Below are 27,190 nucleotides of genomic sequence, written 5' to 3' on the forward strand. Positions count from 1 at the left end.
GTATCCTATCTAATTTGGGTGCTTTATTCTTTGCGAGCACATTCAGAGCAGCTTTTACATCACTAATATTGCAGGCTCTTCTTCATAGGATTCCTCTTCAAAGAAGTCTTTGAAGTTTTTAATCACTCCTTTACAATTCCTCTTTATATTGTTCCACCTACCCTTTATTTTCTCCTCATCAGTTATTATGTATGTCTTTTTGCATTCCCAATCTCATTTTGAATTTCACTTTGCTTTTCTGGATATTTTGGAAAAGGACTCATTTTCCTCCGCTGTTGTTCTCTTCTATTTCTTTGCATTGGTCCCCTGTAATAGTACTTTTTGTCTCTGCATGATAATCACTGAAAAGTTACGTTCAGGATTCTGTCCCAGTAATATCCATGTAAGCAGCCATGCTGCCCACCCCTGTGTGTATATAAATATGACCATTTGAAATTAATGTTCCTTATTTCTATCAAACAAGTATGGAAAACCAGCATTTGTACACAGAGAAAAATGTCTTGCAATTCCCAGCATTTCTCAGCTAGCCATGATGACTGGGAATCTTCTAAAATGTAAGACTTTAAAAAAATGTCCAAGCACGCACAGGTCTGTGCCCTAAATGGTTAGCTTTTAACATGTTTAATTTTTTGTTTTTTTAGTAATCAGTAAAAGGAACATGTAAAATTGAATAAGATCTTCAGAATTTATATGCTGCCAAGTTCCACACAAAAAAGTTTTGATCAGTATTTCATTTGGCTACCAGATAAACAGAAGGTTAATTTCCTCAGCTTGTTACCACCACTGAGAAGGTCCAGTTCCTCCTAGATACTCACCTCCCGCAGGGCATTCAGAGCAAGGTCTCAGTTTAAGATTTTGATAAATGGCCAGGTTCTCACTTATCAGAGGCGGTGACCAGGGAACTGGCTCGCTCTGGGCCAGTGGGGCCCAGCCCCTGAATCTGCTGTCCATGACCTCCAGGCCTTTAGTGTCCCTCGGTGCTAACGGAAGGTTTTCTTTCTCAGCTTAATTAATATGCAAAGAGCGATCCTTGAGGATGACTGCAGCTAGAGCGGGAACGTGCTTCACTGTCTTCAAACCCCACCCTGCCATGGCAAGTATGAGAAGACCGAGGGAAGGTGCGATCTTCCCATCTTTTCTCAAGCTCCGGGGACAAGCAGGGGGAGGATTCTTCCAGGAAGACCACAACTGGAGAGAAGCAGGAGTTACCGTGTGCGGCCCAGCCACCGCTCCGCACAGCAATGGAATTGGAAAGGAAAGGGGGCCAGTCCGCTGACGCCAAAGGAAGGATCGGCCCCAAATCTTTTACGCGCCTAGCAACGCCCCCGGCCGTGGCGCCTCCCCGGGACAGGTGTACATCAGCCGTGCTGCGGTTTCCAACCAGGACCGTCGAAACGAGCCCCGAGCCAGCCAGCAGGTGGAGCTCCCACCCCTGGACTCTCCGGTCTGCTTCGAACAGGCGAGGAGGGACAGAGCCGGGGGGAGGAAGGGGTTAAGCAGCCGCTGCTGATGGTGGAGGCGCCTCAGCCTGGATGCCTCTTTAGGGAGACCCACCCGCTGCTTGCTTCCCTTGCAGCCCACCCAGCCGCAGTGGCGGTGGGGAGAGGACACGCTTGGCGCTGTCGGGTTAGCGATGCACCAGCAACCGGAGGCGGCCGGGCGAGCAGCGGCCAGCAACGTGGAGGGAGGTGCGGAGCGGGCCAGCGCCTGATGCGGTTCTTCCTCCTCCTCCTCCTCTTGGGCAGCGGCTCCGGCAATTCCCTCCCTTCTTCCTCCTCCTCGTTTCCCGGCGGCATCGGCCGCAGTTGGCGCGGCGGGGGAAAATGAGCAGGTCGGCGGCGGCGGCGGCGCTTCTGCTCTGCCTGCTGGGCTGCAACGTGTGGAAGGCGGTGACCAAAACCTTAGGAGCGCCCGATGCGGCTCAAGGTCGGTGCGGAGGGGAGGGAGTGACCGATCGATCGGGGGCTAAAGGGGGCAGCCGGGAGCTCCTGCGGCGACGGGGACGCGCCGCCGCCTCTCGGGCAGGGTCTCTGGAGGGCTGCTTTGTGCTGGGCCCAGGGGGTGGGGGGGTCGGTAAAAACACGCGCGCGCAAAACGGGCTCTGGAGGGCGATTCTTCTCCGGAGAGGCGGCGACGCCGCCGCTGCTGTTGCACCGTCGCCGCCAAAGGAAACTGGAAGCGCTCGGTAGTAGCGGCGGTGGGACGCCTGGCCAGGAATCAGCCGGGAGGCTTTTGTTACTGGAGCTGGCTTTGTGCTTCCAACTACGACCTTTTCCTTGCTTTCCTCCCTTCTCTCTCCCCTTCCCCCCCACCCCCGTTTCTCTTTTCCAGGCTTTTTCTCTATAAGGCTCCTCCCCCTTCCTTCCCGCGCTAGCGCCGCGATGCCTCGGTGATGGGCGCTGCGTGTCGGTGTGTCCCCTCTAGCGGCTTCCTCTTTGAGCATCTTCCAACTGGTGTTGACTTGCCTGTGTGTGTGTGTGGGGGGGTGCTGGGCTCCTTTTTATCTTGGGGTTCCCAATGATTAGTTGTGTTTTTAGAAAAAAGGACGTGGAATATAGGGATGCCTGGTAATTTTCTGTGACCCCTGGAATAAGGGACCTTTCCCTTAAAATAAAGGCTGTCTGGCCAAAAGAAGGAGCTGGGTGGGGGAGAAGGGGCCATCTGGCAAACCTGCGCCGCCCCCCTTGACAAACTGTTCACGGCTGCATTGTGGTGCCTCCTGCAGAAGCCCCCGTAATGGTGCCCCCAGTTCCTTTTCTGCGTTCTGTACCTGGTGCTTCTGTAATATGCTTGCCATTAATGGAGAGGTTGCCCATATTGCTTCCCCATTGTGCACCTCCCACTCTTGCCCCTTTTCTTTGGACAATGTCAATTATCTGTGGCCCCTGCTTAGCAGTGACACGTGCTGAAAGTTTCTCCCCCCACCCACAGCTCCACCAGATACTTCTGTGGGGCAGTGGAGTATAGCTTTCAGGTTTGCCCATCTGTAATCATTCACAGTGCCTTTTGTATGATGCCATAAAATCACAAGAGCAATGTGTCGCCTACTAATAAGGCTCTGGGCTCATTTGTTTTGCGGTCATTAAGTAATTGTACGTGACTCCTGTGCCTTGCTTTTGTATTGCTGTGTTTTTCTTCTGAGCACAAATAATCTTATATGACATCCTTTCAGATGTGTTGGACTGCAGCTCCTGTCATCAAGAAGCATGAGCGATGTAGTCCCACATATCTGGAGAATGTAGGATTGAGGAAAGCTGCTGTGTGGTACTCGCCCTTCCAAAAGCTTTAACAGCGCGTGTTGAAATGAAACAGCCACCCGTGTAACACTGGTGTTCCTTCTCGTTGATGAGAGCCAATTTTAGCCAAGTAAAACAGCTTTACCGTATTTGCCAGGCGTGCTTTCATCAGCAAATGGCACCTGTGTGCTGTAAATAGGATGCTCCCATGGCAATAGTGGAGGTGGGAGAGATACTCCATCACCATTTAGTCATGGCTCCTGGTTGCATTTCTATCCTTTCTTGCAGCTGTACTGCTCCCCTTCTCCCCAGGCGCTCAGAAAGAGATCCCCCACCTCTCACAAGCATCTGAACTACTGGAGCGTATACGTATGCTAACATGCAGCAAACCCACTTTTTCTGTTGGAAAATAATGACGTTGCTGCAGGATACAACAGCTGCAAAGTAGTTGGTACTGAAATTAAGAGGCTTTGTAAGGCAGGACATTCATTCTTTTAAAACCTTCATCAAGCCAAGCTAATCATATTTCTCCAGTATCAAGGATGGAAAATGAGTTCACCATGGTTACAATCCCATCCCCCACTTTTTAGGGAGGATGCATTTAATGGCCTGTGACCTTTAAGTGACACCATTTTGTACCCAATAAAAGTCAAATGACAATTGTGCCTGTTGCTCTATCACTCCTGGTCTTTGAGGCAGGGTAACTATATGTTATCTCTAGTTCCAGTTGCTGGAGAACAGTAGAGAGATGCTGCTCTCCCCTTCCTTTCCTGCCAATGGGATGGCCTCTGGTGTGATCAGAATGCTGGTACCCTCCAAATAGTTTGGACTTCACCTTCTATCAGCTGACATGGTCAGGAATGCTGGGAGTTGTACTCTAAAGCATCAGAAAGTCACCAGTTTGGGGAAGACTAAGATAGGCCCCTGGTCTGATGCAGCAAAAATCTTCTGCTGTTCTTAAGAAACAGGATTGACCATAACTCAGTAGCAGGACCTACCTCACATACAGAAGGTTCTAGATTTGATTCCTGGCATCTCTAGGCAGGGTTAGAAAGGAATTCTTCCTGAAACACCAGGAAGCAGCTGCCAGTCAGTATCAGCAATACTGGTCTGACATGGCATAAAGTCAAGTTTCCAATGTTCCATTGCTCTGTATTTTACTATACACTTTTAAGCCCCTTATTCCCAAAGTTCTAAGCTCTAATCCTGTAGTCTGAATTCTATTTTGCTTTGATTTCTTGAACTTTAAAGTTCTGCAAAGAAACCCAGGGTAGGATTTCTGTTACAACTGAAATAACTGATCAATGAATTAAAGCACATCTCTAACTTATCAATAAAAATGTAGATAGTTTATTGGAGCGACTCCTAGTAACTGGGTATTCATTGCCATATTTCACAAAATGGAAAGAATCTGGTATGGAGAGTAAACAATACTTAAATTCTGTCAATTTCAGTTAAACATTAGTGTGCATAACAGGTTATCAGGTTCAGGTTATCAAACAAATGGTAACATGCAAAATATATATTTCATAGAATTCTTCATGCATTACTTACATCCCTATAGAATTCCTATTGCATTCCCTAACATGTAGCTATGTTGATTTCACAGTGTCTGTATCTTCTCAAGCCTCTTGGATTCCTAGGAAAAGATGAGTTAAAGCGAACTGACTTAACCCAATATTTAGAAGAAGGAATATTGACTGTGGTAGCTGTAGAATGGCTTGATTTGTGAACTGGGGGAGAAATTTAAAGATGGAGTGTCAGCTATTATTATATAGCTATGGTACTGAAGACTCACTTTATCTCTCTTTGAAAAGTTGACCTCTTTTCTGCTTGTAGCTATGTCACCCTTGAGTGAACAGAGAACATTGATTTATGGTGAAATGCAGTGGTCAAATTCTGTCATCAGTAGTTGCAAATCCTGGGTTTACTGCTATATGGGTTACCAAGAAATGAAATCCAATCAATTATTTTTCTTGGTTTACCTTTCCCATATAGATGGATTTATAAATGGCAAAGTCTGTAAGTAGGGTGCCTTAGTGTTGGGTGAAAAAGTGTTGACAAGTTGTGGCTTTGGTTTGATGAGCTATCAGTTTGTTATTATAATGTAGCGCCTACTCATATTTATTGATATCCAAGATGCCATGATCATCCACTAGACATGCTGGTACCCGGTTAACTTTCAGTAGGTGGAGGCAAACTTTGGCACAGCTTGGAGGACTGCAGTTCCCTTTCCAAAGGTGTTCTAAACTGAGCAATGGAGCCTATGCAGAAAATTGCAGATGGCATCAGCTGGAAGGCTCAGCGCTGTTGATGAGGAAGACCCCACCCCTCATGCTGGAAAGCCACTGGCCTTCCTAACCTGGTACCATCCAGATGTTTAAGAGTACAACTTCCAGCATCTCTCATCATTTATTTGCCTGCCAGTTAGGACTCATTGGAGTTGCAATCCAAAACATCTGGGGGACACCAGCTTTCGGAATGGTGGAGTAGATTACAGCGGGTTCATCAGTTATGGGCAGACTTCATGCTTGTAGGATTTACTTCTGTGTCTGTTTGTTTTACTAGATGCAAAAGGGTACCTTGTCATCTAGGGGCAGGGGTATGTTGACTTGTGCGGATGGGGCTGTCACCTACAGCACCCAGTGATGACCAGTATGAACAAACACAAATCTAGATTTGACTGACTACAGTTTCAAGATTTTAACCATCTGATTCGGAAGAGGGGAAAGTTGTGTCACTGTTGCCTGGAAACCCTTGCTGATATACTACCAATTCCATCTACCAGTAGATCTAGATCTACCTTTTGTCCACCCCTGGTTGGATGGATCAAGTGCCTAACTCAGTGTAAGGCAGCTTCCTGTTTTCAGAAGACTATGATAAATCTTTTTGTTTGATTGGCTGGCTGTCAAGGAAAGCAACGGACAGAAAATGCTGTCTTTCCAGCAAAGCAGTATAGTGGAATGGAATTTTTAGCAGCATACAAAGAGGGAGAGCAAGGAAGCTAGAAATAGTCTTCATTAGCAGACTGTGAAAGAAGATGACATTTCAGTAGATTCTCTTTCCTGTAACTCAAGGGGTTGAGGGTAATTCCAATATTCGTCAGAAAAGGTAAAAAAAGAAATGATGACTGTCTTGGGACAGGGATCAAGAGAGAGGAGTGCTATCCTTTGATTTCAGTCGCCACCCTTCTATCTCTCATCCATTTTGCCTCAAATTTAAAATGTGTAACTAGAAAATCCCTTGATATAATGAGAAATTAGGGGCTAATTTCCACCTAAGTAATAACCCTGTGTCTGGGTGGTATTACTTCAACTGTAGATCAGTTCCCATGACAATACCCTCTCTATACAAAAACATTATTTCCATATAAAAATTACATATTACAGAGGAGGTTAGACTAAGGTAGATCAGCATCTGCTGGAAGATTGCTGGATGATTTGCAGTCTATGAGCAAGGGTTTCTGACTCCTGGTTGTTTAGCAATACTAACAACAAAATCCACACCCAGATTTAACTGCAGAAATTATGAAAGCCTGGGATAACCAAGAATTGAATTTTATGTGATCAAACTGTGAGTTCAGATCAGTTCTAAGGGCTGAATACTTAATTTCTAGTCTCATTGTGCTGTGAACCTCCCTGTGCTTTCTGTTCTAGGGAACAGTCTACATGCCAGGTTCATTGTGTAACACATAGCTGAGTAAACAGTTTAAAAGATTCTAGCATAAGAACATGTCACTTTGTTTCCAATTGGGACCACTATGTATCAAGAAGGTAGAATTAAATCTTCCCCTACCATTTTTGCCTCTCCAAAACCAAGCTGCCCCCGCCCCTGCCGAGCAATCACAGACACATGCATGGGGAGGTTAAGAAAAGGTTCCTATGGAGTGTTTTTTCTTTCTCAGAATGTCCATGTGGGGAATGGGTAGAGGAGGCTGGATCTTCTCCTTCTGGTGCATCCAAATCAGTCCTCGAATCAATAAAATGGCATTTATGGTGCATCTTTCGGACATGGCTCTAATTGATGCATCTTGGTGTACTAGCTAAAAATAATTAGATTTGAAAGCCTGCCTCTGGGTGAGACTACGGGAAGGCTTTGTGGTGGAAGGATAGAGACCCTTCACTTACGTGATCTCCAACTGCCTTCTGGAATGGTACAGCTCAGAAATAGTTTTACTGTTCTAGTGAGAATGTAGCCTAATTCCTTTACTCCTCAACGCCTGTCTTTCTCAGGATAGTGGGACAAGGCATTTCCAAAAGAGGTTTGATTTGGCAGACTAGTCTCTGCTGTAAAAAGAAAAAAATGTTACTGGACTAGTATAAGAACTTCGCATGGGCCTAAGCAGCTCCGTGGATCCTTGTGCATGCAAATAATATGTGTGTGTCTTTAAAGGGATACATTGTTGGCTTCTGGAAAATGCTATTTGTTAATTATTATTATTTTTAAAAGAAATTTCGTTTTGTGGTTCATGGAGAGACCACTAATATGAATTCATAAATGAAGAACATGACAAGTTCTTAGTGTTGGACTAGATCAGCTGTAAGATAAATAAAAAGAAATGTCTGTGTGAATGACAGGAAAGAGCTTATGTCTTTTAAGGTGTGCTGATACTTTGCAGTTCATAGAAACCCCAGTGGGTGATAAAAAATAAAGAAATAAAAGTGTGCTGGAGTAACTGTGCTGCACACTGTACTAAGTAAAAGCAGGAGTATTTATCAGAGGGATAAAACCAAATACCATTGACTGTGTGTATGAAGATACTGGAAGACAGTTCATGTTACATTGATAAGAACCAGTTTGGAGGTTTGCAGGTTCTGTATTAGCTTGTACTTACAGGACTAATGCAACTGTTTGGGACCCGTGACAGAATTTGTGCGATTTCTGCAGAGATTTTCTCCCCTGCAGTGTAACTCATCTTTATGTCAGTCCTTATGGAAGCATTTTGAAATAATAGTTGATCTAAACTGAAATGTCTTGAACTCATTTGATGATAATCCCAGAAAATTTCGCACTGCTGTGGTAAAGCCCAGCAAGCTTTTTCTAGCAGACACGGTTGATGCTTCTTTTCTTTTAATTTTAGGGCAATGTCTCTCCTTATTCAGATTGAAATCCTTGATGATTTAACCTCTGTGCATCATGAGGCATCCTATTTCCTGATGGGTTTGGGTTGTCAGGGCATATTAAACCAATGAGACCTTCCCCATAGTCCACTGAGCAAAGTTCAAGGTAGTATTTTTTGATGCACAGAGCCTCCTCCCCCCCGCCCCCCCGGCCCACCTCTGCATGTTGCTGCTTATCCAGTGGACCGCTGGGGGTGGGTTACGCGTGCCACTCTTGCCTGAAGAATGTGTGCAGATGGCTTTTGCTGTTAGGCCAGGGGCCACAGGTCGGCATGTCAGCTTCTTGTCTACCAACATGTAAATGGTTAACAGCATAGTCATATGCATGTCTACTCAGAAGTAAGTCCCTCTGAGTGCAATAAGATTTATTCCCAAACTCATATAGGTACAATTTGCTGTTGGAAGACCATCCAGATGATGTTTATGCTGCAGTTTAGCTGTAAGGGGTGGCATAGAAATGTTATAATAATAATAATAATAATAATAATAATAATAATAATAATAATTGGCTGGCACCCATTAGCTTAGGCTCCATTCCCATACCTGTTTACCTGTGAGAAAGCCCCTTTAAACACAGTGGGACTCGGTTCTGAGAAGGCTTGAATAGGACTGCACTGCTGATAAGAAGGTGACAAGAGCCATGCTGGACCAGGCCAATGGTCAGTCTGGTCCAGCATTCTGTCTGCACAGTGGCCAAGTAGGATGTGACCTGGGTTGCTCACGCTGGCAGAACTGGACCATGCCATGCATGCGAAATAGCACTGCTGCCTCTTGCTTTTGCTTGGCAATCAGTCAGTGTATCCACTCATATTAGCCACGATAGCACTCCAGCCAAAGCTGTATTTCTCTAAAAGTTCTCCATGGTCAAAGGTCTTCTATATAACTTGTTTATTATGGACGTTATTTGTACAGCTTTCAGCAATAGCATCAGGAGAACTCAGAGGGACACTCTAATAGCCTCCTGGAAACTATTGCCCCACAAGTGGGTTGAACCACAACTGCCATCATCCCCAACCAGTGTGGCCATCAGGTCCAGCATATCTGGAGGGGCACCAAGTTGCAAAAGGTCTCTCTAACGCTAGTGTATTACAAATGTCAGTAGTATGGAACATTATTTTTTCCAGTGAACTGCTCATTATAATGAAAGGTTATATCCACATGTGTGCAGGTTTAACTGCTGTGAGGCTATTGTGAGTGTTACCCATGAGCAAGATAATACCCTTCCCTATCCAATTAACCTCACAGGAAGACTACACCACAAACTAAGCTGTATTGTATCACTGGGTTTTTGTATTCATTTAGGATTTTATTCAGACTAGTTTTTTGACTCAGGGTGTTCAATTAGCATAGCAAAACCAGGAGGATTGTGTTATCTCTAAGTACTATTATTGTGCATGTTTACTGCGCTTATTTTACATCCATTTGTGCTTTATACAGAAATGTCACAAGTAGTGCATCCGTTGCATTTAATGGCCTTCTGGCACCGCTTAAACTTTGTTTTCTTCATTCTCCTGTGTATTTATAGTATCTACCAGCATTTAATGCATCTGATGAAGTGAGCTTCTAATCCATTAAATTACGATGCAAAATATCTGTTATTCTTTAATGTTCCACATACTTCTTCTTTTGTTGCTTTTATTCAAGTATGGTATGAATAACTTTCATTTTTTTAGATATCTTAGGTTCTTCAGAAATCAAACTAACACCAGTAATACTGACCGCTGATAAAACAGGAGTTAACTGCTATTAAGGATGTCACTGCTGACTCTGGGTTTTGAGGGCCCTTTGGCATGATACGTTTCATGGGTCCCTCCTTCACTGACTGGGTTCAAGCAACATGATAATCTACATTCGGGGGTTAACTATAGGTTGAGTGTGAGTAGTTTTTGAAACACAGGTTAGTGTGCTACCTGAACTTAGATGCCCTAATAAGCCATGGTTGGTTGTTGGGTTATGAACTGCGGGTTGTTTGCTTGTTCACTTGGCAGGGTTCAGACAAAATGATAAACCCTGTTTTAACAACAATGCATGGCCCAATGACAACTCATGCTTAACTCTGGAGTGTGGGTTACAGTGTTGTCTGAACCGAGTCACTTTTCACCTTTGTGATCAGCTGCTACTGCTCCACCTCCAATTCGTTGCTACCACTAGATTGCTCAATAGGCAAAGAGACAATGAGCAAACAGGTAGTGGTATCTACTGATCCTCCTGCTCACAGCCTCCATTATCTGGACCAGAGAGAGAAGCAGGTGAGCAAGCAAGTTGCCATGGCAAAGATGAGCAGAAAGTATTGAATCCTTTTGTCAGTGGGCCCTGCTGAGGTGAGGTGTGAGCCTTCTGCAGGTGCCCAACAATGCCTGCCTTTGATACTGGTCCTTCCTTATCCTAGTTTTGTCTTCATGCAAGTGACCTTGTGCTGTGCTCAATAGACTTGGTATGACTCTGGATTGTAAACTTAGCAAGGGGTCTCTCTCTTAAAAGTGCCACATTTTTCTCAGCCCTGAGTATGTCCTTGTAATAGTAGCCACACTCACAGAGACTCAGCACACAAAGCTTCTCTTAGCTTTGAAAAAATTGGTGGAAAAATGCCTGCTAAATTTGTGTGTGTCAAGCTGCTGTCAAAGATACAACTGGAGCAAAGCTAATTTTTAAAAAGTGTCTAATGTAATGCCTTTTGTAGGTTATAAGCCTTAGTCAGCAGGAAAGTCCATCCTCCAACATACCTTTCCTTCACATCCTTATTCCTTTCATCCTCTTAACTGTAGCCAACTTTAAAGAACACATGATTCCATCTACCCACATGTTTCCCTCCTTATCCGTGTATCCCCTTCATTGTCAGTTTTGTAATGTAAGCTCCTTGGGGGCAGAGATCTATTTTAGACTTTGAAACTGTAGAGGACGCTATACATGCTGCTGGTGCTGTCTGTATATTTAGAAAAGTGTTAGTGTTATATATACACCCATTTGGATTAAAACCTGGTTTGTGTAGCCCATTTTTAATGCTTCTGTTCTACAGATGACAGATCTGAGGATAATGTTCAGACATAGATTGCGATTCTGTAGTAGTTACTTATGCATGAGTGCCAGTGATGTCAATGGGATTTAACCTTGCCTAACTAACAATTCCATGCACCCTTCTAGTAAACGTTGGGAAATAAGATTTTATTTTCACATATTAATCTTTACCTTGGTGAAAGAAAATCTCAAGCACAGAGATTTTGGAGGTGTCCTTTAATACTTACTGAAAATCCTCTTTCCCACTCTCAGCAACTAGGCTTTTTATGTTTTCTAATAACTTAATATTCTGAAGTTTTTGCAATTAGGGATTAACAAGTGACTGCAAGCTGTGAGCAAGCTTAAAATTCGGTCTACCAAAATAACTCCTCCTTAAAAATTGCACTCAGTTTAGTGTAGGTATATTTGAAGTCACCTTTTTGTCATCTATCTGAACAATAATATTTACATGGTGCAACAATGGTTTATCAAAAGCAGTTTTCCCCTTCAGTTCCTATCATGCCTAGCTGGCATGGCCAATGCTCAGGAAGCCTGGTAATTGTAGTTTAAAGCGTGTGCATGCACCAGGTTGTCCTGACGCCTGGTTCCTATGGCTGCGGCAAAGGAAGCGAGGTGGGTAGCTACTAAAAAGAGGGCCGTTTTTGGTGAGTCATCCCAGTTGTGGAATGCTTGCCTGGCATCCATATTATGCTGTTTTCCAGTGCCAGGTGAAGAACTTGTTTTCCCTGGAATGTTAGTATTTCTACCTCTGCTGTTCTAAACCCTTTACTGTATTTTAAGTCTGTTTTCTGCTGTTAGATTTTACTTTGGCTTTTCCTTTCATTTTGTACTGTAGTTTAAAATTTTTAAACACTTATAGTGCATTTTATGGTTTTGATTGTCCTGCACCTCCCAGAGAGCTTTGGCTATTGGGCAATATAGCAGTGTAATAAATTGATGAATAAATAACAGTGCAGCCACTGAGAAAGAATCCATATATACCTCCTAGAGTGACAGCCATGACTGAGAAAAGCATGCATATCCCTGGATCTCTGTCTGTTGTTATCATGAACTAAGATTTGCCCTTCTGATTCGAATTTTATGTCAGGATAAAACTGATGCAAATTGTTTGCAGTGCTAATAACTGAATATTTTCTGTTCAGCCCACTGAATGCCTACTTCATAATGTGTTGGTTGTGGCTTTGAAGTGCTAGATCTGGCTTGAGGAATTTTGGAATGTTTTTGGCATCCCATTTTGGACTTGGCTTGGCACTATTTAATTCAGTGTAGTCATGCTGAATCTGCAGAAGTATGGCCTATAAGCAGAGAAACTATCTCTGCAACTCCAAAGAATCTGTTTTCCCATTCTCTGAAAGCCCCCAAACATGTTGGAGATGGTAGCTAGCCTCGCATCACAGCTGATGTACCATTCTGATGATACTGAAGACACGATTTTAAGTCATGTTTTTGGCCAGGTCAGCATGCCACCTGTTTTCAACATTTGGCAAAGCAGGAGAGACAACAGCTGTTGAGTAAGTCTGGCATTGTGCCAACCCATCCCCATATATAAACAGTATTTTAAAAATGCAGCTTTTCTTATTGTTCGCATTATTGTATTGTATAACCTTCAGCCCTCAGAGAACTGCTTTGTGACCAACTGTGCTCTAAGGGAAGAGTTTGTCCATCTTTTTTTCATTCAATTATTTTTGGGGACACAGGTCCAATCCCTATTTCTGTAGTTTAAGTGTAGTTTTATAGACGAACCACAAAGAGCCTTCATGAAAATCTTGACAACTCTACAAAAGCCACTCAAGTGTGTTTTAAGACATAGCTGTGATCTGTGTGATTTAGCCCTGTTTTAGCCCTTGCTGCACCAGGATGGTAGTCTTTCTCTAGCATCCTGAGAATTTTAGCCCATATGTCTAAAAATCTAAATGCAGCTTCCTCCTCTTCCTAAAATGTACACCAGTTTATGTCTATGCATTTTAATATATCTAAATTCAAAGAGACAAATTCAGCAACTCCGAATTTATATTATGCAGTAGTGCAGCCATATTTAACTAGTGCTCATCCAATGCAAAAACTAATCATGAATGTCAGTTTATGACTCAGATCTGCTATATGGTACAAGCTTGTTTTATTCTGCCAAATGCTAAGGCCGGCCATGCCACTGTCTCCTCTAATGCAATCCAAATTGCATGTTTGATTTGTAACCACTCGTGCCATATCATTATGGAGGTTATCTCTTATGGCCTTCATTCACACCACTGAGTTAACGGCCCTCAACCTCTCTCGGTACATGCAAGGTGTGAAGCGTGCCCTTCCATTTTCAAGTGCGGCCCTCCTTTGCTGCCGATCTTCTGCGTTCATTGTGCTGGGCTTGCAACACAATCAATCATTCACTGCTTGAGCACCTCTACGATTTAGCTGTTGTCTCTAGCACATAAACCTACTTTCTCTTCATTTTTATAATCAGTACTCTGGCAGTGTATTTATTGTCTTTCCTCTTTTTCCTGCAGAGTGCCTTTAGGTTCTGTCCTTGGCTCTCTCTTCTGCATATTTTCTCCCTCTGGGAAATGTAATTGCTGTGTTCAGGCTTATGCCTCATTTCCTGAAGGTTTCTGGCCAACTTTACTTATTCTTCTAACTTAAGGTTCTGTGTATACCTCTTTGGCCCCTCTCAGCTTTGTAGCTTCCTCTGCTTGCGGCAAGAATGACTCTGGCTTTTATGCTGGCCTTTCCCGCTTCTGCTCATGGGGAATGTTCCTGTCCCCCAGGCTCTTCTTCCCTGAAAGCCTTGCAAAGTGTGGGGAGGACAGTGCAGAACTGCTGCCCTCACTGCAAGAACCAGTGAGTACAGAAGAACCATGGCTACTGAGCCGTGCTTGCCACTTCTCCCCACTTTTTGCTATAGAACAAGCCTGGAGCCCTTATCTGGATCCTACGGCCCCCCATCTCCTCTGTGTTCTCTAGAGAAAACAGTAAAAAACACATAGTTGTTAGAGCAGAGGAGGGACACCTCATAGTCCTCCAGATGTTTTGGTCTGAAACACTCATGTGCTCTCACCGCTGGCTGTGCTGGCTAGGGCTGACGCAAGTTGTAGGCGAAGAGATCCATTGCATCCCAGGACATTGAGCTTATCCACGCTCCCCAATCCCACTGAAATATTCCTTGGCCTCCAAACCTGAATCACCACCTTTGACGCGATTAGTGTCCTGTGGAAATGCTTGCCCAAGCCCACCATCCCTCTCGCTCCCAACATACCTACCCAGCCTACTGAGTAGTTCAGAGAGTGGTGGAAGAGACTTGAGAAGAAGACTTCTGGGACCATGCAACTAGAAGGAGCTTTCAGGCAGGAAGAGAAGAGCTGCACTGAGCTAAAGCTGTTGGAGCAGAACTTCAACTGCCCTGAGCTGGTCTCTGTCACTAGGGCTTCCCCTTAGTAGATCCCCCACACCAGCTGCTTGCAATGGGGGCACTTCCGTAGCCGTCTCCGATGTCACTGGGAGAGTTGTGGGAAGCCACCACAGTGCCACTTCCAAACTCCTGTCTTCATGTCAAGGACTTTAAAGTTTTCCTTGTGGCACCCAACTTTAATTCTTCCTTAGTAGTTATATTAAATCTGTCAGTGCTGAGGTACTTACCTACCTTATCCCTTAAATGAAGACTTGACTCTGCTAGGACAATGGTCCCCATATCCTGAAAACGGAGGCTGTCAGAAAGTGCAATCTCAGAGAAAATCTGCAAATGTCAGCCATTCTTTCTTCGTGGGAAGAATGGAAAGCACTCACGAGATAGTAGCACGTCACAAATGGGAAAGGCCCAGGAAGTGTGCACGGGATTTTAGCATCAGTCTTTTAGCTGTGTGCAACCTTGGATGCCTATATTATTTTGTGCTTCCATCTCATCCTTCTTCCAAGGAGCTCAGGACAGCACACATGGTTCTTGCCACCCACTCATGTTCTTCTTGCCTTCTTACCCAAGAACAGTTAGCCCAAGGTGAGTGGTCTTGTGTGACCTTAGCTCCCCACCCCGGTATGGCCCTTATGATCCCTGTCACACCCAGAAAGTCAGGAAAAAAAGAAAAATAATGGTAGTTTAATACAGAAGCTCTCTAAGGGCAAATTCAGCTTGTTTCCAAGCTACATTTTTCCTTAGTAGGCTTCAATGACTAAGTCTGCTGTCACGTTTTTCTGCAAAAGGAAGATTTTTTTTTCTTTTTTGCTGCCAATGCAGGAGGGGGCAGCCTGTGGTGTGTGTTAAATCGGACTTAGATTGGCCAGAGTTGCCCAGCCTTGCCTAGCCACTGCACCAGACTGCCGCTCAAGTTCATCCTGCCTGGCTCTATAGCAGTGTGGCCCAAGCCTCTGAAGATCTCGCTGAGCACGGTGCATGGAAGGGCACTTTCTTTTCCTTATGAGGGGAAATCCTTAGGAACTTGGACAGGGGAAGGGAATATCGAAAACATTATGTGGAACAGTGTGAACTGTCTTGAGGTAATCACTGGAGCAGGCATGGAAAAGAAAAGATAGGCACTGTTTTCACAATGATTAAAGTGAAATGATTAGTAACCTGTTATTTCCATCCTCTTTCTGTTGAATGTTAATTATAGAACCTGGAATAGAGGGTGCTATTTCCAAAAAGTCCAATAATAAGCCAGTTAACAGATTTTTATTTGTTTGGATACTTCTATCCTGCCTTTTTATGACAAAATTAAATTCAAAGCAGCTTACAGTAATAATAAGAATGACCAGAAAATTATATACAAGTCTACCAATAAAACCAACAGCTGTAAGCATCATAGAAACAACATCAGCAGGTTGTCATTTCTTCTGCTTTTAAGTTAATCCTTCTAAAACAAGCATGGACAACTTCAGGCAGTCCAGAGTCCAATTTTCTCAATATGGAAGTTTGGAATGGACAAATACAGCTTTGTTTTAAAGCTGAATTTACCAGTCTGACTCTCTGCATTGTCTCTCTGTGACAGAATATAACCTTTTTTCCCCTTTTCAAAAGAAAAAGAACAGGGGCAGGGGGTCAGGGCACATGTTACCACTACTCCTTTAAAAACGTGCCATGACTAGCTCATGTTTGTATTGTTCTCATAGCAAAATGTCTGCCTGAATCTAGGTTTTATTCATGGAAACTTAAAAGGCTGACATAAGTTCATTGTTGTAGATCTTCTGGTAGCACTGACTTCTTCTCCGGTGATAGATATAAAATTTATCTAATGAAACATCTGCCTGACCCATCTAATTCAATTTTTAATTAATTTAATTAAATTTTATTATTTTTTGCTAATGGTCTGAACTAGACTTGAGCACCACTAAGCCATCCACATGCCTCAGTGTGCATGAGCTATTATTTTGGCCAGCAGTGCTGAAATGGCTTTGGTTTGAGCTAGCTCAGATTAAAAATAATCTGTGTTAAGAACTGAATCATTACTAAATGCACTCTACACTTTTCTAAGCTTATTGAATAGTGAAGGAGGAGGAATGTTACACCTTATAAGGAAAAAAGGTGAAGAATGAGAAGGTAGAAAAGTTCCCTTCCACCCCTGTTTGTCAGGCGTTAGCCAAGGAAGAGATTGAATTGAGTGGTAGTGCAGGTGGGCCAAAGGCCGTAAGGCCAGTGGTGGGTAACCCGGGCTGGTGATAAGCTTTTGGGTCAAGCAGGCAAGGTAAGGTGAGCAATGGTAGGGTGTGTTTCTTAAATAGGAACCGAGCCTGGTGCAGCAGTGATCTAGAGCGAGCCAGGCACATATTGCTTTCTTGACTCCTCCGATCCAGTAAGGCTGGAGGCCATTGGTGCCTTCTTTGGCCATTATATGGGTGGTGCTGTAATGCAGAACAGAGAAGCTCAGTTACTTGCTCATCCTGTGAGCTACCCTGGCACTAGAAGGCAAGTTAAAATATTAAGTGTACACAGCTGTGCAATAGTTCTTCCTGGATGTCAGGAAATTGACAAACAGGATTGTTTGGCAAGGGATGCGCCTGCCTCCTTTTATTGTATTGTATAGTAATTATTCATAATTTGTTTGTTTATTATTAGATTTTTATCCTTTTTAATTTCTTCCAAGGAGTTCAGCAGTAGGTTGCAGCAGGATGGGGAATACTTAGTTTTAACACATTAAACAACTTGAAGAATATATTTTATCCATTTATTTTATTTAATATTATGTCCCACCTGTGCAAAATTATGTGAGATTGTTTACAGTAGAAGTAAAACAAACTTAAATGTATGTTTATATAATGGCAAGTTTCAAATTCAGGTGTGCATTTTTTTTAAAAAAGGGCAGCAATGAAGGGACTAGAAAAGATCAAGTGTAAGGGCATTTCGCTGGAGATGAAGGCCAAGTTCAACCACATTCTTGTGTTCCCAATCACTGTGTATGGGTGTTAGAACTGGGCAGTGAAGAAAGCTGACAAGATAAAAACTGATGCATTCAGAACATGGTGCTGGAGGAGAGCTTTGCAAATACCCTGGTCCAAGAGAAGGACAAATATGTGACCCTAGATCAAATCAAGTCAGAAGTTTCCCTGGAGACAAACAATGACAAAACAGAAGCTTTCATACTTTGGGCACATCATAAGAAGGCAAGGCTCACTGGAGAAGACAATAATGTTAGGGAAAGCTGAAGGCAGAAGAAGATGAGAAAGGCCAAATAGGAGATGGACTGACTCCATAAAGGAAGCTACAGCCTTGAGTCTACAAGGGTTGAGCAGGGCTGTAGGATTATGTAATTATTTATAGGAAAGGAATGATTTAAAAATGGTTTAACACAAACAAAAGTCATATAATCAGAGGTGGTTTGATAAGTATCTGGTATTCCACAAGAAGAAGAATCAGCCGTCCAATTTCTCCTTCAGTATCTCCAATAGAGGCATGTTATGATAACCATCTAAGGGAAAGTAATGATTTTATAATGTATGGAGATAGGCTTGATCAACAGGAAGGAATTAAGCCATGGCAAACATTTAAAAAATGAAGGAAAAAAGATACAGTGGCTTCTCTATTTTCAAGTGACTGTAAGAATGAAAAAGGAAATTCAAATAGGAAGAGGTGCCATAAGAGATCTGACAGAATTCAGAAAGCTGATTTTACAGCAAATAGATAATTAATTAGGATGGATTTACAAGCAGTTATGATACAAAAACTGAACAAGTTAAAACATGTATGATAAGATGGATGCAGAATTTTGAGGAAGAAATAACCATCCACCAATGGGAAATTTTATAAACAAAAGATATAAAATTTACAGACAGTCAAGCATTAAGAGAAAATTGGTACAAGATGGGTTTTTGATAGTATATTACCTCAAAAGATATTGAGAAAATGGACAAAAATACAGAAAAAAATTAAAAATTAACTTTCCTATGAATGCTAAGAATATTGAGTATCGTGACAGAAACTTCCAAGAAATATGAATGAACTATTTAAATATATGATAACAGCAGCTAGAGTCACAATTGCCACAAAATGGAAAGTAAAAGACTGCCAGACCAGTGAAGATTGGAAAATAAGCTAACAGAATACATAGTCATGGCATAACTAACCAGCTATAGAAAGATAAACCAAAGACTCTAATGATAAATGGAAAGCTTATTGCCTATATTTTACTTAATAATTGAGAGAAAAATATAATCTACAGAAATGTTATTAGTGAATTATAATTTAAATAGAAATGTTGTGTTGCTATTTAATACAATTAAAAATAAATTACCTGTTTTAGCAGAAGGCTTGGAATTGACAGAAACCAAAGTCAAGATACAAAAAAATACATAGTTTAAATTGTTTAGTGTTAGAACATTAAGAAGTGTAAACATTAAAAACATTGTATCCAAGGCAAAAATACGATACTGTACAAATTAGATGAAATTGTACCAATTTAAAATCAGTGATATAGAAATGTTACAATTTAATATCTGTGCCATTAAAATGTTATAATTAAAAATAGAGTTGAGCAGGACTGTGGAGGACACGACATAAGTTACATATGACTTGATGGCATATAACAACAACATATTCCAAACTGGAAAGCAGTGTCAATATAACCCAAAGCACAGAATTAAAAAGCCCAGACAATTAAAACCCTGTTTACCTGTTTCCAAAAAGTTCTAGAAGCGTTTCTCAAATGCAACCCCAACCAAAAAAATCTATTTCCAGTCACCATGGGAATGACTTCACCAGATAGGGGATTCCCAGAGAAGGCCCACACCCATGGCAAGACAGGAAAAATATGAAAAATGCTGATTATTTTCCTAGGATATCTTAGTCTAAATCCTCTCAGCAATGTGTTTTTGGTTAATAAAAGCTCTTTTTCACTTTGAGCTCAATTGCTATGAATTGTATTGCATTGCTAAATTCAAATTCTTTTCTTGACCTGCTGTTATGAGTTTGTATCTTGTACTGGGGTGCTTCTGCCATTGTCCTTCATGGGATTTTACAGGGGTCCATATTATCTCATCTCCCATTGTAATGCTGCCATGTTTTTCTACTGCTTCATCTGTCTTTTTCCTTACTGTGATAAATCCATGAAGAAGTGAAAGAGGGTTTATTTGTACAATGCTCCCTAATTGTACCCAAGAAGCCCTCTGATGTTGCATTTCTGGGACCATGACCAGGGACAGCTCTACTATTAATCAGAGTGGGGCAAGTGCCTCGGGTAGCGGATGCTGGGGACGGCACGGGCATGTCACTGCCCATTTCTGCTGAGCTCCCTGGCCTTTCCCCTCTGGTGGAAGGCAAAGCTGTACCCACCATATGGGCTAGGCTAGCCTGCTGGCTTCAGGTGTGGTGGTGGACTCTGTATGGTCACAGTAATTGAAGTAAAAAACAATTGTTATTCCAGTTTTCTTCTGTCTGTGCAATGTGATGGGCACCAATTTTTCTTTGCCTGACACAGCTACATGTCTTGTGCCAGAATCCTAAACTGTCAAAATCCCAAAATGTGGATTTTTGTTGTCTTGCATCTGGACCTTTGTCCAGACCTTTGTCAAGCATTCCCTTATCCTTTCAGCAAATTGAATTTGGAGTGTTTTGATAGATGATCCACATTTTATGTAATATTCACACTTCATTTCATGGCATGTGAGTGTGTGTTTGTGCATAAGAGAAGCTGGTATATAGATATGACTTAGTTGGCCCATGATTACTTTCAGTGATTTCCCATGGGGTCGTGATGGGTCGGACACGACTTCGCGACTACCAACAACAACAAGGTGTACCTTCAAAATTGTTAGTTTCCATCATAAGTGGCAGCTTTGCTTTGGTTTCAGTATTTCAGTTAAATGGTTAATATTGGGAACCTTTCCCTATGGTTTGTTGACATACTCTGCTGTCCATAAATTGTACTAATTGGGGTGGGGGTGAGGTTTAAGCTAAGCAATAAACCAGATGTTAGAGAAAATGCCATGCAGGCTTTCATTTTGTCAGGCTTATAGTGTCAAGCAAGTTGACGTGGTGTGCTTATACTAGCAGTTTAGCAATCCACATGTTTTGTGCTATATTTGGAAGTGCAGTCAAATTCACTGAGCCAGTTTTAGCCCATCACAATATCATTGGAATCTCGATATGGTTTTTTGGAGGGCGGGGAATGAACAAGATTGCGGTTTTAAAATTAATTGGTTCAAGCACACGTGTGTATGCACACATACACCCTTAAGTGTATAACCAAAATTAATCTCCAAGGTCAAGTATGGGGAACTCCAGTTGCTGGACTCCAGCTCTAATGAGCCCCAGCCAAATATTTAGGGTTGATAGGACTCCAATGACCTGGGGGGCTGAGATTACTCACCTTGCAAGTTATTGTAATGCATTTACTGTGTGGCTTATGTGGCTTTATGCAGAACAATGGATTTTAATGGTGCTGTAACTTAGAGTAGCACTGCAATAGTAGTATTTAGATTTATGCTGAACTCAATTTTTATTGTAACTACCAAAGCAAAATATTAATGATTTTGGGACAGACCAGTTGAGCTAATTCTGAGTTTGCTGCATCTATGGCCTATTTTAGTGGTGATCCCAATGGCATGGAATGAGAACCTTCAGGAGGTGCAATTGTGCACTTCATATAAATGGAAGGTTAGCATGTCAGGGGGAAGGCTGGCACTGTGCTTTGCTACTTACGCGTAATATACTGGTGTTCCTTGTTCAGGTATTTTTGTTCTTCCATGACAGATCATTCAGAGAAGCAGTTCGCCATCTGTTTCTGGTTCATTCAAGATCAGCAGTACCGTATCTTATTTCTGCATGTTTGACTACTACAGTACTACAGCTGATCTGCAATTGATACCTCACTTTGCCATTTTGTGCTGTTTAATGGAACATAAAAATCAAATACAAATTATAACTGTATTATAATTGCACAAATAAAGCAAGTTCATTTTAAAAGCATATAATAATGATGGCAGAGTTTAAAATTGTTATGGATCAGTTGTGTAAGTAGCTGTAACCAGGCCAAGTCAGCATGATTGTTGAATGGAATGATACATGTTTTGATGCTGCTTGTGGGCTGAACCTTAAATTGCTATAGAACTGTTTACCATGTAGAAAGGTTTAATTAGAGGAATTTTTCTTTTTAGTTTGTAGACACTTTGCCATTCACAAACTGTACTGCTTTTTAAAAATTTCTGTCAACTAGGCTGTTTAGTTATGGAAGTTGACATACTGTACTTACACTAGCAGCAAAGAGTGCTAGAAGGCACATTTGAATGGATCTACATCTTTCGCTTGTTTGGAGGTTGCCAGTCAAGATATGGCTGAATTCTGTCACACCACATCTGTCAGGTGGACCATACCAACCCCCTGGCTCTCTCTGTGCCTAAACTTGCGTGACTAAAACAAATGCATGAGCAGAAATCACTAAATGGATCCATTTTCTGCCACATCTACAGCTTGGAAGTGCAATATATATTCTGCCATGTAAAAATCCATTGACTACTTACTTAAAAACACTGTATATACAACATTATTTCAGCTGTTATAAATTTGATTTTTTTCTTACTATTTGTTGTTGAAGCAGAATCAAGACCATTGGCTTTTGCTCAATGTCTTGTGAAACAATGCTCAGCTTTCAAGATAGAATTTAAATCTAAGTTTAAAAAATGTGTGCATCCATTTACACAGTTAGTGTAATTTAGTATCCCTAAATAGATCAGTGATTGCACCTTGGTATACAGTGTTTATGTGCCTTCGTTACTGGGCAGCATGCTAATATCTTTATAACAACTCAGTTTTTGTTTTTTAAAAACCCAGCTGCAAATAAATAAAACCTTAGTGGCTGTGACATATGGACCAGACCAGTATTTGGACATAATGCTAAGTCATGGCTTCCTTAGTTTAACTTATCTGAAACCATGTTTAAAGCTGGCTTGTGACTCTTGGCTTATATGAACTGTGCTTTGTTATTACATCCAAGCAAATGTTAGCCCTAATTTATTGTTTCACGCTCATTGCCTAACTAGCTAAGAAATACCTTGGCCTTGGTGGCCCACAACACATGTTTGGCCACCAGGTCCAAGTCTCTACTTGAAAAAACACAGCACAAGCTCAGCTCCAAGCACCTGCCAAATACAGAGACCTGCCCAAACCTGCCTTCTCTTCCTGCCATCTACTCAGAGCTGGGTAGGGCAAAGGAGGGATCACTTTAGACCAAAGCCAGTCTGTATTAATTGCTAATGCTCCCTTTTCCTAGTTGGTAGGTGGTTGGAGTACCCAAGAAGCTAAAAAGTAGGGTAGCATGCATCAGCTTTCCTTATTCATCCCAGAACCATAGAGGCAAGACAGAGGTGGACGATCATTTGGATCACTGCTAGGAATCATTACAGGTGCTACAGAAGCACTTGATCAAAATAAATCCCAGGTGTTTCTAGTTGTGGAAAGTGGGCAGGGATTGTCTCCTCTGGCTACAACTCCAGGGTTGGTAGGGGTCCAGGGCTTAGTATGTTTGTCTGAGGCTAGCTGACCACAAACTGTGGTTAGCTAACCACTGACCACTCCGTAACATTTGAAGATCTGTGATTCTTTTTCTAATTCAGAAGCTTCCCTCAGTGCAAAAAGTCAAATGGGATGTTACTGCCAGAAAGATACTAGCCTTTGACTATAACTTAAAAGCAACAGTAACACTTTGCTGCTGTTTTAAGCAGCATGTGCACAATGCATGTAACAGGAAAAAAGTTTAGACATCGAGATTAAACCGGAGGCATGTCAGTGGTAGAAAGCTTAATATTTTGGAAGGTAGCCCACTATTATCCTTTGTTTCAGAAGGTACAGTGTTCTTACGACTCTTTTCTTAGACAAACTCCAGTGGTGATCACAGTGGATATATGCTGTATACCCAAACTTCTTTTTCTTTTGTGAGAACCTCTAAGCAAATTAAGTTTTTCCCATTTGTATGATTCTAGGTTTTCGTAAAGATGTTGGGAGTTATATTCTGTCATATCTGGAAGGGACCAGGTTGCAGAAGGTGTAATTATGACCTGGAAGGCAAACATACTGCTTTGAAAATGCATAATATAAACCTTACTAAAATACAATAGAAGAGATTGTCATCTTGTCAGCTTTCAACTTATGTAGATTAAATCACAAGCTGTTGATGAGTGTCTGAGTTTATGCACATGCTTGTGGGTGTTTGTGTGTGTTTTATGTATGTATCTACAGATCTGTAGAGAAGGAGAAGGAGTAAACTATGTAAGTTGCTATTTAAGCTATTTTAATACTAGTCAGTGCAGCATTCCATTTCATGGATTGCAGAGGTGGGTGATCATTTATAAGAAAAATTATAGCCAATTTCTCCCTTTTCTTTTGGATGATGGTTCTTTTGTGGACCGTGGAGGAATTGACCATAGACAGAACTATCACTGCTCCTTAAACTGGTAACAATTAAAGATGGGGGGGGGGGGATACAACTTGAAAGCTTGAACATGGCTTCAAATTGTTTTTTCTATTGTTTGCTTTCTTTGACATCTGTAAAATGAGTTGGGCTGGATTCAAAGAAAACACAAGGGAATTCTTTTATCTACTCTTGCCCTTCATTTTGCTTAGCAAGTAAAGCAGCTTTGGACTCTCCTTTGGGAGTTTTACACTGTAAGAATGACCTCATTCTGCAGCTACATGAACACATTTAGTTTTGGAGATCTAAAACTCATCAGCATCTGATCAGAATGAAGCCTAGTGTCAGGCCATATTGTTCAGAAGAAGCAGGGCTACTTGGTACAATACAGACGCTGTGTGCACTGTAACCCTCCCAAATCCCCAAACATCAGTAAACAAAAGTGACCTTTCATTTTCAATGGAAGCATAGTTTGGACTTCCCCAAAAACTTGTTTCACGTTGGCTCTCCTGCATTACATTAACACTTCCATTATTATTCCTTGGAGAACAGACCATTATCAAGCTGAAGTTCTCAGTCTGGAATATTCTATATTTGATTAGAACAAATATGTATATCAAAGTATTCAAAAGCGTTAGTTTCAGGCTTGTCTCTTTATTACAGCCTTCTGCAACCTGGTGCCTTCCAAATATGTTGGACTGCAACTCCCATAATTCCCAGCCAGCACAGACAATAGGGAGTGGGAGGGGAGAGTGCTTGCCCTATATGCCAAACTGGAATTGGTTAATTGCTGTATAGTAAATGACCGTGTAATCCTCCCTATTCAATCTCTATTTTACTGTTGCTTGTGTTATAAGCATTTCAGCGAAAAACTGTCCTTTTGATATTGAATAAGTAGCAATAATATTTTCTCAGGAGCAATACTTTCAGCAGAAATTCAACTGGTGCATTAAAGATGCTAGTTGTTTTCTAGTTGAATGACTCACCCATTGTAAATGCATTCTGTGCAGTCATTGAAGCAATCTGAGATAAGTGAGTACTGTCTATTAATAAGCAAATAGATTTATTGATCAGATTGCAAATGCTAACAATCTTTTCTTGAATATTTGGGTTAAGAATATGGTTACAGAAGACAGAATTTGACTTCTGGAATGCATTTATAACTGTATCCGCTAAGTTGATTTTATTTTGTTCTTGCAGTTATGAAAAAAGATTTGAAGAAGTAATAGGGAGCATTTAAGTTGGAAAAAAGGCAACTGGATGGATAAAGAATATTATGGAGATTTATAGAGCCACATCGGGTGTGCAGAGAAAAATTTGCCTCTCAAAACATTGAACTTTTGGTCATCCAATGAAACTAAATGTCAGAAGATTCATAATTAACTTTTGGAATTTGTTGCCATAGGATATTGCAATGGCCACAGATGCTGTTGGCTTTAAAACAGGATTTGTCATGTTAATAAATGGAACTTAATCAATGACTGTTAACCATAATTTGTAAGAGTGGGGGTGTTAGCACAGATCAGTAAGCTAAAACCACTGGCTTTTCATGGTTTACTCTGAATGACCAGCAGACTGGTGAGACAGCCTGTTCATTCCACCTTGTCATTTATTGTCACCCGACAATAACGAAACAGTCTAGCTTGAGAGAAAGAAAGCATGAGCTCGGGTTTACATGTAATGCAAAACTTGCCCTGTCTGGGTATGAATGCACTAAATAAACGGGCATGCTGCTAATTCACAGTCAATCAGGTTAAGTCAGCAGTGGCTGACTGTTATGTGCCTACATGCCGAGAAGTAACAGGGAGAATGTCTCTGATGCGGAGGACCAGATCCAAGTAGTTTCCAAATTATGCCAGTCTAGAAATGAATTCCCTCCAAAGTGTTTTTTCCTTGACAGCCCTGCTCAGCCCTTGTAAACTCAAGGTGTGGCTTCCTTTATGGAATCGAGTCATCTCCTATCTGGTCTGCCTCTTTTTCTTCTGCCTGGACTTTCCTTAGCATAATTGTCCAGTTGAGTGAATCTTGCTTGTATCCAATGTATGACAATTTCAGTTCTGTCATTATCACTTCTAGGGAAAGTTCTGGCTTGACTTGATCAAGGGTTCATGTGTTCATCTTTTTGTCAGTTCAGGATATCCGCAAAGCTCTCCTGTAGCACCATGTTTTGAACACATCCATTGGCTTCCTGTCAGCTTTCATCAATGCCCAGCTTTCACACCCGTACATAATGATCAGGAATAGAATAGTTTGGATGATCTTGGCATTAGTCTCCAAAGAAACATCTGTTCACTTGATGAGCTTCTCTAGTTCTTTCCTTGCTTGCCTTCCAATTCTCAGTATTCTTCTAATTTCTTGGCTGCAGTCTCCCTCTGAACTGATTATTGAGCCAAAGCATGCAAAATCTTTTATAGTTTCAATTTCTTCATTGTTGTCAGCATACTCATGAATTTTTCATGAATTCATGGAGAATTTATCAATTCTTCTGCAGTCATGATTTTTCTTTCCATCGTATTCAGCTGCATTCCTGTATTTGCACTTCTTTAACTTTCTTCAGGAGTCATTCCAATTCACTGCTGCTTTTTCTGTTAAATAATAGATATATCTTCCACCAATTTTCACTTCTTCCTCTGATCCTAATACAGCTTTCCTTATGATACAGATCCTTTATCATATTATTCAACTGACAGAGAAATAAAATGCATCCTTGTCTCACACCTTCAGCTATAGGAAACCATTCTGTTACTCCATATTCTGCCCTAACAGTAGCTTCTTGTCCATGATACAAGTTAAAATGGTGCACTTCAGTAGCCAGCATATATTTGTGATATCATCTTCTTCAGAATTCAGTTTGAATGCCAGGCATTTGTCACTCCATATAAGATTGCATGGAAAATTATTGATGCATTTAATTAATCTCTATAGCCAGAGGTTTTTTGGGTGGTTTATAACACATAAAATGCAATATAAAAATGTAAACAACGTTAAAAACATAATAAATGGTCCT

The 27,190-nt window shown here is 41.6% G+C and overlaps 1 protein-coding gene across 1 annotated transcript in view; it reads left to right on the forward strand.

The window, feature by feature from the left end:
- The first annotated feature begins 1,823 nt into the window (after positions 1–1,823).
- FAM171A1 (family with sequence similarity 171 member A1) overlaps positions 1,824–27,190 on the forward strand; it is a 76,531-nt gene continuing 51,164 nt past the window's right edge. Inside the window, exon 1 of the mRNA XM_044425301.1 lies at positions 1,824–1,926. Within this exon, the coding sequence (XP_044281236.1) occupies positions 1,824–1,926 (103 nt within the window). The remainder of the gene's footprint in view (positions 1,927–27,190) is intronic.

This window comes from Varanus komodoensis, unplaced genomic scaffold (genome assembly GCF_004798865.1).
Source record: "Varanus komodoensis strain SLA01 unplaced genomic scaffold, ASM479886v1 scaffold15, whole genome shotgun sequence".
NCBI lineage: Eukaryota > Metazoa > Chordata > Lepidosauria > Squamata > Varanidae > Varanus > Varanus komodoensis.